General features: G+C 38.9%; 1 protein-coding gene across 3 annotated transcripts in view; it reads left to right on the forward strand.

Moving 5' to 3' along the window:
• The window catches only part of gnb1a (guanine nucleotide binding protein (G protein), beta polypeptide 1a), a 31,965-nt gene that overhangs the window by 17,063 nt on the left and 2,579 nt on the right, over window positions 1-12,323 (forward strand). For 2 of the 3 annotated variants that reach the window (XM_066643575.1, XM_066643574.1), the window contains 9 exons: window positions 2,436-2,548; window positions 3,069-3,107; window positions 3,275-3,381; window positions 4,959-5,022; window positions 6,844-7,006; window positions 7,603-7,669; window positions 8,053-8,254; window positions 8,372-8,588; window positions 10,901-11,016. In XM_066643575.1, the coding sequence (XP_066499672.1) occupies window positions 2,492-2,548; window positions 3,069-3,107; window positions 3,275-3,381; window positions 4,959-5,022; window positions 6,844-7,006; window positions 7,603-7,669; window positions 8,053-8,254; window positions 8,372-8,588; window positions 10,901-11,007 (1,023 nt within the window). In that variant the 5' untranslated portion in view covers window positions 2,436-2,491 and the 3' untranslated portion in view covers window positions 11,008-11,016. The remainder of the gene's footprint in view (window positions 1-2,435; window positions 2,549-3,068; window positions 3,108-3,274; window positions 3,382-4,958; window positions 5,023-6,843; window positions 7,007-7,602; window positions 7,670-8,052; window positions 8,255-8,371; window positions 8,589-10,900; window positions 11,017-12,323) is intronic. The other variant, XM_066643576.1, reaches the window with a different exon arrangement.

The raw sequence follows: 12,323 nt of genomic DNA on the forward strand, positions 1-12,323 counted from the left end.
GGAGAGGAGGGAGGCAGCACACAAGCTGTAGCTCTCTCTCTCTCTCTCTCTCTCTCTTTCTTCCCCCCCCCCCCCCAAACTCATTTTTCTCCTTTTCCTCACTGGCTGCCATTTTTCTCTTTACAGTTTTTTTGTTTATTTCTTTATGAACAAAACAGTTTTACCACTACTGCAATCTCAGTCTTAACAAGCAATCCCCAAACTAACACTTTGGTTTTAGGTTTTGACTCCCCTCTTGATAATCACAGAATATCCAACCAACTGCAAATGCATATAAAAACTTTAGCAGTCCCCAAAACCCTCCTATGTCTTCTGCTAGATCTGTGAATTACTTTTTTAATCTGTCCAATTTAATGGGCTGCAGCTTGAGCCTTGGATGTGGAAGGAAGGCCACATTCAGGTCACAGATCTGAATATTTAGGATAACTGGAGCTAACCCTGTTGCACTCCCGATGGCAAAAAAGAGTATTAGCAATATTAGCATGACACATTTATATCACCTGGATTATGCTGGGCTTAAGTCGCATTGTCTAAATGCAGACCCAGTTAGCTCTGTCGACCAATCAGCGTGTGGCATTTTGGTGAGATGCAGTTAGGTGGTTATTGGATATAGTATCCATTCAAAAGGTACTTGGCCATCGAAGATACAGGATCTGTGCCTAAGATAAAAGGGGGAAGGTAATGATTTGGTCCTACGCAATATAGCTGTTGGTGATAAATTTACGTATGATTAGAGTCACCTGTTCACATTTTTAACAGTGAAGGCAAATTGTTTAATTTTATTAGTAGGAAAAAGGTGTCAGTACTTTAGTTATAAATGTAAGATTTTAACATTGTTGATTTCAGTGCTTTGGGTTTTTCTTGATTGTTGTAATATGTATTTGCTTATTTTTTTGTAATTTGAGTTTTTGTCTGTTTACATTAACTGATTGCTAATCACTTAGCCAACCCAACCCAGCTTTAGGTATATACCTACATGTCTGGCACCTACATCCAATTAGCAATTTCCACTCAATTTTACTAGTTATTTTTTCTTTTTAAAGCAATGGTGCATATGTTTTAAGTGGGACTTTATGAGTGAAAGTGTTAGTGATAAGCGTGTTGGCCATTGGATTTGGGTCAGCAGGAGAGTCACTGCTTTTAGGATCATCAGCAGATTCGGCGTTAACCGGATTTGCATGGACGAGCTGAATCAACTGTGTCCCTGGATTACTGGTGTGACATTGGAGTGAAGGGGAGGAGAACAGGGCCAACTCTTCGTAACCCTGGTCACAGCTTTGATGCCCTGTCAGGACTTCCTGTGGTTTCCCTTCCTCTCCTTTTCTTTCTGTTTATCTACTGACCAGTTAATTTAATAATCTGAACTAGCAGAGGTTTTCTTGGTGGTGGTGGGTTTTTTAAAACTACATTATACTTGGGCCTTGGTTTCTGAGGTTTTAGAAGGGGTATAGTTTGAAATGTTATTTTTATAATGGGGCCTTGTCACACCTGCGTAGGATGGAGCAAAGAAGTCTCACCTCATGTAGGGAAAGTTGAAAAAATGGGAAATTTGAAGCGTGCATGTTCCGCTGTAGTAATTTGGTATGAATTACTATTTGAAAGAAACCAGGGTGCAGATCAATCGGCATGCAGATTTTTTTTTTTTTTTTTTTTTTTTGTTACCCCCACTTTCAAGTGAAGACAAAAAGTTTGACACAGCTACGTTTCAGTGCACCAATGGGACTGACTGTTGCTGTGAAGCTGGCAGAATTTGCTGTGGGATCTTGTTGGTCATGATTTGTAAATAGCTTTTTCTCTGCACCAGTGCAGAAATGGTGATCTTTAGCACAGGCTAGCTGCAGAACCCTGTTGCTTAGTAACAGCTTCGCGGGTTGGCAAGGACATAAGCGGGTTCTCTCCAGAAGCCAGCAGAGAGAGTGAACGAGCCTTCGATTGCTGGATCAGTTTTTAATATGCCACTTTTATTGCCTTGCTGGTTAAAATGGTTAAGCCTAAGGCTGTGTGTGGCTGCAGGTCTTCACCATGGACCTGTAAAATGTCATATGTGCTCTTCACACACCCCTATTACATTTTGACTAGTGGAATGACGTGCTCAGATTTGTGTTGCTGTATATTGCATCCCCTGGTAGTTTTTAAAATAATTTCTGTTAATAAAGTTACAAAACACTGCCGCTTGCTTTTGAAGAGTCCTTTGGATTACTGTAATAAAGCAACGTGTTTATTTTATAGCTAATTAATAAAAATACAGGTTTGGTTTATTCTTTTAAAACGAACTGCGCTGTTTGAGCTGATTGAAGTGACAAAGGATAGATTACATTAAAAGGATTTGGCAGTGGATATTCTCAGTGACCACTGTATGTACTGAAGCTTATTCTACAGGCTTGTCCTCACCTTTTCTCTCTCCCTCTTCTGTTTTTTTTTTTCTTTACCCTCAGATCAGTGAGTGACCCAGCGCGAGGCAGGAGTGAAGCACATCATTTAGCAGAGGAAAATGAGCGAACTAGACCAGCTACGTCAGGAGGCTGAGCAGCTGAAGAACCAGATCAGAGTGAGTTCGCACTCATTCCATTGGATTTCCATGTAGTGACTGTGCTTTGTGATTTCAGGACACAGAGTTTGATTACAGTGTGTCTGTGTGTGTTTGGGGATGATTTGAGGTTATTTACTTTATTATAATAGAAATGTATATGTAATGGCAGGCTAATATACTAAAAGATTCACACAGACATTCTAGATTTTAAGTTCCTGTTACAAAAATATTACTTTTATATTTACGCAGTAGATGTTGTTACCTAATGGATATTACTTTCGTTAGTGTGATTTTATCAGAATATGGGAATAGAAAAGCAATTAGAAAAAGACAAAGTACTGCAAATGCATGACTAGTTGCTTTGTTATTGTGACATAGAAGTATATTATACAATTACATCCTGATTGTAATTGATAGCATATTACCTCTGTATGTTGTTTATAAGATTAAAGATTCAAAATAGGCAGTGAAGTTAGATTATTTGATTAAAGTGTATGCTGGATTGCATGAACCAATTTGAATTTGTTTCTTTGCCCAGGATGCGAGGAAAGCATGTGCGGATGCCACCCTCTCTCAGGTGAGACTTTACGGCAAACTTCATTAGTCATTTTGATCACACGAGTTAATTACATCGACATTGACTGGTCCGATTTTTTTTAAAGAATGTGTTGGATGTTTAATAAGATTTTGACTGAAAATTTGATTTCAGAATATTCAGTTTGTATGCATGTTTCTTGTTTACAGATTACAGCTAACATTGACCCTGTTGGGCGAATTCAGATGCGCACTAGGCGAACACTGAGGGGTCACTTGGCTAAAATTTATGCCATGCACTGGGGCACTGACTCAAGGTAATTCCTTTTAAGATATGAGCGAGCTATGGACTTCGAAATTTATTTCTACAATCATAGGAGCTGACATATATTGACTCATTGGACACATGCGTGTCATTATGTCACGCTGGGCTTTTCTGAAATGTTCATCGTAAGTTTTAAAGAAAAAAAAAAGAAAAACTTCACCCAATATAAACACAGTGCAGCCCAATGATGTAGATTCTGTAAGTGTTATTTAAAGGAAAGGGTGGGAAAGTGAAGTATAAAAAGAAGAGGAAGTGTGCTGGGCGTTCTAGCCTGTGATAATAGGAAAAACTGTGTATGATAGAAATGGTGGAGTACAACACACTCCCTGGTCTCCAGGAGGCTAATTGGGAGGCTGCAGGTGAGGTTAGACCCCAGAGAGACTCCTGGTCTGCTTTGTCATGGTACTTTGCTGCTCTGAAGGGAGCACAGAGGAGTAGTGCGTCCTGTGCTGCATGTTCTTAGGAAATTTATTTTCAGATAGATTCTGCCTTGGATCAATATTGCAAATAAAATGCTAAACAGTCAATCTGCTTGTTTGTGGGATTTGCTCTTTGTCTGGAGGCACAATGATGAGGCAAAAATAGCTTCTTAATTACGAAGGGGACAGTTCTGTGTCGTGGACAAGTAGGTTGTGGCCCAGTGACTAATTGCAGTCCTCAGAACTTTGGATAGATATTTTTTCTTGACCCTAATTTGTAATGTTAGATGGGTCAAGTAAGACAAGCAGATAATTATAGCTGATCATTATTCTAACAGAAACTCACCTTTTGTTCAGTACAGATGGCCCACATGGGGTTCATTTGCATATATTTATTTATTTACAAATCAAGTCAGTGATTCAAAGCATTTGACTTGCTTGTTTTGGGTTTTGTAAAACCAGACCAATGGTGTTAATCAGTAGATGTAGTTGAACATCGTTAATCCACTGGAGGAGGCGACTGTAATTCCACTCCAGTGTTATTGGGCTGTGGTTTCGACAGTAAGATAATGCCACACAATCTCAGCTAAGCATCTTATTCTTGTAGAATAGTAAGCGTTAGCACAGTGTCTAGGACTGTGCAGTTAACTTGCCTCACTGTGTCATGGAGGTGATAGCACTGCTGGGTGTATATTCCTTAGATTAGATCTGTCTTTAAAAGGGTGTGAGTGGTTTTTTTGGGGGGGTTGAACTAGTTTCAGCCAGCCCCCTTTTCCCTGTGCTTGTATATTGGTGTCTCTCAAATAGGTGGAGCCATATTTTGAGAGGGTGTCCAATTCCTGAGCTATGCCTTTGGCAGAAGTTTGATTTTGCATATTCAAAATGACTTTGAGAAGGAAGTTGTCTGTGCACTTCAGATGAAAACCCACAGAACAGTTTGATTACCTTCATACCGTGCAGTTAAGCCACAAAGAATCTGGGAAATATTACTACATTTCTATGCAAATTGCATCATTCCCCCCAAAAAAGACAATGTTTTCACATTGGAATGTCTTAATTTATAACCGTCGATAGCTTTAAATGTGATCTAGCAAAATCCACCAAAAAGCAGCAGTGTAACATTCACTGTCTATTTATTCTTTCTCTGCAGGCTTCTAGTCAGTGCCTCCCAGGATGGTAAACTTATTATTTGGGACAGCTATACTACAAACAAGGTAAAATTGGTTTTACTAAAGGTCTGGCGATGTCCATTTTCAGGCACTATCATGCATATCTGCCTTCACTGTGTGTTGCCTGTTTGGGAAAAAAAAATTTGACTATGCTACCAACTTTTCCCACTGTGCATTATTTATTTATTTATTTTTTTTTTTTTGAGGTTTACTTATCCTTGTTTACTGATGTTTTAGTCATAAAATTCATCACAGTTCACCTGCCATGTCAAAATACTTTGACCTAGTTTTAGTAATGTACTTTGAATCCTTATTGAATTACTAAATGATGATCAGCACTGGTCATGAGAGGTTCAAAGCAGTGAGATCAAAATTAGAGAATGACTTGAATTTTCAAAATCACCAATGGTCAAAGTTTAAAGTAATACTTGGAAAAATAAAAAGGATTTAAGTGAGGCATGTTCCACAGTGATTATATGTTTTTTGGAGTAAAATTAAAAAACCAACAGAACATGTCCATCCATTCCCACGTCCAAAGTGTAAAAGTTTGGTAACTGTAGTGGGTTTCTTAGCAATAGCTTTATTGCCAGTTTCTTCAGAGTTCAGCCCAGAATTGGCAATTTCATTATTTCTATTTCAAGAGAGTATTTCACATGATTTGCAGTTTGACAAGGGGCATTGTCATGCATAAAAATTATTTGCTGGTTGTGAAATGTTCGCACTGAAGGACCTGTGTTGTGACGTTCTGATAAGCTTTCACCTTGCCAAGTAGCTGTATGAGGGTCCTAACTCCTGTAGAATACATCCCCAAATAATGAGACTTGCTCCTACAAACTCCTATATATATATATATATATATATATATATATATATATATATACACACACACACACACACACACACACACACTTCTTTTTCCCAATCCAGTGCTAAACGTTTCCTATCTGACCCAATTAAGTTAAACTTGCTTTCATCACAAAATTGAACTCTACACATGGTCTTCATCAGTTTAGTTTAGCATTATTATTGTTATTATATATTTTTTCCTTTCTGGTGATGGGAGATTTCATTACTGGAGTGAGAGCAGTTCCAGGTCCAGTGCTGAGCCAACTACCCATGAAATGTCTTTGTATCATCATGCTATTTTACACATGTTTGTATGTGGAAGGCTAGCATTTTGTGGGGACTTGAGTTAGTGTTATTGTAAAGCTTCAATATTCTAGAAATCATAACAACCCACTTGTCTTAAAGTGGCCGAAATTGTCATGCCTTCATCTGAACAACCTGCTGTCATACGGTTTCAGTCACCTTTGAGCTGCTTGTCATCTTGAAATATGATTGAGTGTTGTCACAGAAAAGGGGATTGTCAGATGAGGAAATTAGCACCTGGTGACAGCTAATATCTGTGTTTTATTCCAAAGCATTGTATAATTTTGGTCACATGTCTTTTTGTCAAATTTTACTTTAGTTTTGTAGTGTAATAAAGAATAGTGTTTTTAAAAAATGGTATATGCTTCACATCCCTTTTGGAGAACTTTAATTTGGTTAAAAAATATGTATGTTTTCAAATTTTGATCTTTGCCATGTTTTGTACATGGATTTGCTGCCATGCCACACTTGGTCAACAGCAGAAGAGGGACAATCACTTACATTTTAAGTCTTTACAAGCATCCTATCTGACATCAAGGCTATAAAAACATGAAATGAGATTGATCCTGGTGCACTGGATGGGTTTGCTAATCTATGCTGAAAATGCATAGGTTCAAGTCCAGTACCACACTTAACTAGTCTAGCTCTAGCTACAAACATAGAGTGCTTTTACTAAGTTACTGCAGGATATCTTACCTTGTAGCTTCCTTCTTGTAGGTGCACGCCATCCCATTGCGCTCCTCATGGGTGATGACATGCGCATATGCTCCGTCCGGAAACTATGTGGCCTGCGGTGGCCTGGATAACATCTGCTCCATCTACAATCTGAAGACCCGTGAGGGCAACGTTCGCGTCAGCCGTGAGCTGGCTGGTCATACGGGTGCTGATCCAATGTTATTATTTATTAGATTTAGGTCGAGAGAAACCTATAAATTAACTTGAAGGTGTTTAGAAGTTAAGGTGATCAAGATTTGAGAAAGTACATCTTTGAATAATTCAGCTTCTGTACACTTCAGAAGGTTGACTCCATGCACTCCACATCTGTTCGCACCTGATCCAGACCACGAGGCACATTTTAAATTGTTGAAAAAGGAAATCACACACACACTGGTAGTTCCAGACCAGGATCTGGGAACTCCTGACTTAGGTGGTGACCTACTGCCCAGAATATGGCAGCTTACCTTCTGAAGGACCCATTGAATCATGTAGGAGGGTGATTCCCAATTGAGAAGACCCACTGACCTACAGTGATGTTATCTCTAATCTAACTCATTTCATTACATGAAGGGCTTTATAATTAGCTGATCATTTGAAGCTGAGGTAGTACTGCACCACAGGGAAAGCTAAGGATTGCTATAGATTATGATCTTGTGACATGAATTTAGATACTTAGATGTTCACTTTTTATATTTGCTGATTGTTTGTATTTGTTTATTTATAACCTTCTGTGCCTGACCTGTTGTTCTCATCTCATAGGTTATCTGTCCTGCTGTCGTTTCCTGGATGATAACCAGATTGTCACTAGCTCAGGCGACACCACCTGGTGAGTTTAGGGTAGTGTGCCAACACTGCTGCTTTAGCCATTTGCATTGGGGAGACGATACACTGCTTGTGCAGACATACATATAATAATTTTAATTTGTAGTATTAACAAGCAACTTTAAAATCTAAGGGAGGAATATAAAAAATTTAAAAACTGTGTAGTCTGATTCTAAATTCTGGGTATTTACTAAAACAGATCTTCCGGGTTATGATTGCTGTTTTGCTGTTATTTCAGTTGCTATAGTTATATTTGTTTAACAGGTAATATATGTGGTTACCGAAGTACAAAAATTGCATTTACCAAAGGCACTGCCACTATTGCAGAGAACTTAATTCCTATATTTACTTTTGATTTTTACCATTACAATTGCCATTGCTTTACAGTGCTCTTTGGGACATTGAAACTGGGCAGCAAACGACCACTTTTGCAGGCCACACCGGGGACGTGATGTCACTGTCCCTGGCCCCGGACACACGCCTCTTTGTATCAGGCGCATGCGATGCCTCTGCCAAGTTGTGGGACATCAGAGAAGGCATGTGCAGACAGACCTTCACCGGTCATGAGTCTGACATCAATGCTATCTGCGTATGTATCATGAAATTTACACGCATCTATTAATTATGTGCTGAAAACACACCATGCTGCAATTAGACCTTAACTTTGTATATCCTGTTTTGTGGTCCCTTTTTCCTGTTTGCTCAGTTTTTCCCCAATGGAAATGCATTTGCCACTGGATCGGATGACGCCACCTGCAGGCTGTTTGATCTGCGTGCTGACCAGGAGCTCATGGTTTACTCCCATGACAACATCATCTGCGGCATCACCTCTGTGGCCTTCTCCAAGAGTGGCCGCCTGCTGCTTGCCGGCTACGACGACTTCAACTGCAATGTGTGGGACACCCTCAAAGCTGACCGTGCAGGTTAGAATCATGGCTTATAGCTAAATAAAACCTCAGTTTAACACAGAAACCTTGGGGCATTTGTAATATTTGCGCCAGATTCAACCCAAAGTAGAAGGAGGAAAAAAATTTCTGTAATTGTTGTTGCCAGTTAGTCACTGTAACCTATGGAAGCATACAAGTAATAGCTTCTGGTCAGTTTTTTTCTTTGCATTCACAGTTGTGGGTTAGGGCTGAAAGGTTGTCTAATCTCGAGCTGAAGTACTTTTTTATAATGTCTTAAGTTTTAAATGTGGATATTGGTTTAAGTTATTTTATATTTTTGTTTTACGTGTGGATTAGTATGGCATATTTGAATTACTGTTTATAATGAATATTCAAACAGCATAAAAACCATGCACCTCTCAGGCTAGTTCAACACAATCATGGGGAAGACTGCTGACTTAACAGTTGTCCAGAAGATGATCATTGACACCCTCCACAAGGAGGGTAAGCCACAGAAGGTCACTGCTGAAAAGGCTCTGTTTGCAGAGTGCTGTATCAAAGCATATTAATGGAGAGTCGACTGAGGTGAAAATGCGGTAGGAAAAGCTGCCCAAGCTGCAGCGATGACTGCAGCCTCGAGAGGATTGTCAAGAAAAGTTGATTCAGGAACTTCAGGGAACATCGCAAGGAGTCACCAGAGACAATGTCAGAAGCATCTTAACTGGGCTAAGGAGGAAAGAACTGTTGACTCTTGCTCAGTGGTCCAAAGACCTCTTTTCCTCCAGAAACAGAGTCCAAGGTGTCTGAAATCCAGTGTGAAGTTTCTTCAGTCTGTGATGGTTTGTGGTGACATGTCATCTACCAGGAGGTTTTAGAGGGCTTCATGATTCCGTCTGCTGACGAGCTTTATAGAGATTGGTTTGCTTTTACATCAAGATTTAGTACCTGCCAACAGCCAAAACTACTACAGTTTACTGTGCTTGATTGGTTAGCCAGCTCTCACATGAACCCGATGAGGAATCTATGGCATATTATTAAGAGGAAGATGTGAAGCACCTGACCCAGCAATACAGATGAGTTGAAGGATACTATCAAAGCAACCTGGGCTTAATAACATCTCAGCAGTGCCACAAATGGGCTTTCTCCATGATAATGTTTAACCATGATGATATAAAAAAAAAAATATATATATATATATATAAAAGCTACAAACTTTTTAACAATATACTAATTTTTGAAAGGCTCCTGTAGAATGGATTTAGACCAATTTGACCTGCGACTGTGGTTTCAGCTAAATTCCTGTCATTTAATATGAAATAATAATGTATAACTTCCAATTCTGGCAGTTTACGCAACCACTAGAATATGTTCTCGTAGGCTTGGGATTTATTTTTAAATGTATTTATTTATTTTTTCTCTATATCAAATGTTTATTTAATCAACCACACTTTCCTCTCTATATACTCTGATACAAGCTGAATTGATGGTATAAACTCGCATTTTATCAGACTCTATCTCGCCACAGGTGATTAAACATTAGGGTCTAAATTAGGTGATTGTATTCTGTCACATACACATTGTTCAGAGGATTTGTGTAATTCATTGCTCTGTCTCAGAATTGGGAGATTTCTCTGTAAAACATGTTTCAGGTCATTATTCCCCACTTTACTCTCGCCCCACCCAGCTAACACATAAATAGTTTATTACTTGCCGAGTGCATGTGCATTTGTGATCAGAAGCACAGTGCCACTCCGCCATGCTCATGTATTATGTATATGGCTGAAAGACGTGAAGGGGTTGGGGGGTTATATTCACACAGCTTCCCACTGTCAGTTTGCTGTCCCTGGTTCAGCACGTGTCCACCATCCATCAGCTTCATCACTGAGTTTCATGCTCACCACTAATGAAGTTTGATTCCACTTTGGCTTTTATTTATTTATATGTTATTTATTAGTTCCACACTTGACCCAAGAAAACTTGGGGATCAAAAAAGAGGGATCAAATATGTGGCTATTTTACAGATCCATTGTAAAACATTGTGTTTATGATTTACCACTGAGGATTATAATGCAATAACTTGTTTATAAGTTCCTGCTCTCAGTATAAATCGGTGTTAATAAACCATATAGTATGTCCATATATTCTGTCATATTTTATTCAAGTATGGTAACCTGTCCTCTCCATTTGAAAGCAAGTTGACATGAAGGACTACTTGGACTTTTTTACACTCTCCAAAGGTTTTTCTATGTAGGCACAAAAAATTCATTCATTTTTATGTTTTTGGTGTCAAATCAATCGATTTTACAGACTTATTATTAATGTGTTATTTGTGTTTGTGTGTTTTGCAGGTGTCCTGGCAGGCCACGATAACCGTGTTAGCTGCTTGGGCATTACTGATGATGGAATGGCAGTGGCAACAGGCTCCTGGGACAGTTTCCTTAAGATCTGGAATTAAAGCCGCAAGGTGAAAAATTTGTCTCTCACTCTATCACTTTTCTGTACATACAGACAGAATACAAACAGCCCTTAACTTCAGTGCCGCTGTTGTGGTAGTATAATAGGTGAGACTACAGCTTGTTTTTTTTTTTATTTTGTTTTGTTTTTAAGTCACAGAAAATGATTTAAAAAGGGTGGGGGGACTTAAAGGAACAACCCCCCCAGATGCAAAGCTCATTTGGGTTGCCAGGTTGAGGAAACCTAAGTCTACAGCAATCTAAAAAGCATATGACATAGCAAGCTTAAAAGTATATGCCATAAGTCTGTTTACACATTGTAAAGTGTACATCATTTCAGTAAAACATCTACCTAAGTTAGCGAAAGGCAAAAATGAGCAAGACACTGAGGTTTTCCTGTATTTACCAGCTTTCTCTTTTACCTTAGATGTTTCACTAGATAAGACAGTTATCTACTTGACTGATATATTTAAATATATAAATGTCAAGTTATGAGCTAGACGTTTGCTTCCTATTCAAACATTTAGCTCGACCTTAATGGAGTTTACACCTTCAGTTTATACATGTGTATCAATAATTATTATACATTTTTGGAATTTACTTACCTGTTTAGGGGAAATCTAACCAAATTTGTACCCGTCATGGAGTCCTGCTGTGTTCTAAACTTTCTCCGTCTTTCAAATGTGTTGCCAATATTTAACTCTTATTTTACTTTGCCTCTGGTCTGCTATTGCGTTTCATACATGGCAACCCGGGCTGTAGAAATGGTACTGGGGTTGGACAGAGGTTGGCATCACAGACAAAACAAACTCAATAAAGAACATACTGGCTGTAGCAGCACTGTCAGGGAGGCCAGTGCTTCAGCTTAGCATGTTTCCTTAATCTCTGACACATCCTGGTCATTTTGTGATTTAGTGCAGTAAATATTTTACAAATTGCTCCTTTAAAGGTTTCTGTGGGCACTTCTCTAAAGCTGGACAATAACACTGCTGTAAAATGAACAAGCACAAACATGTGGTCAGATTCATTCATATGGAAACACCAGTGTAAAGCCAATGCCAACACCTACCACATTGTCATTACAACTATCCCTTGTAAAGAAATGCAGAACAAGTTTTGAGAGGCTTCTAAAACCAATGAGGGCAAGTGTGACGGGTTATCAAATAGGGAAGCTAGAGATGAACGTTCTTTACCGAATGCTTGAAGTGAATGCAGTGTAAAACTGCATACTTACCTGTCAGATCATATTCTGGGTGTAATGAAGTTATGCAGTGTAAATTTCAATGTCACACAGGAAGGGAACATATATACAGTCACA

Source organism: Hoplias malabaricus, chromosome 14 (genome assembly GCF_029633855.1).
Source record: "Hoplias malabaricus isolate fHopMal1 chromosome 14, fHopMal1.hap1, whole genome shotgun sequence".
Taxonomy (NCBI): domain Eukaryota; kingdom Metazoa; phylum Chordata; class Actinopteri; order Characiformes; family Erythrinidae; genus Hoplias; species Hoplias malabaricus.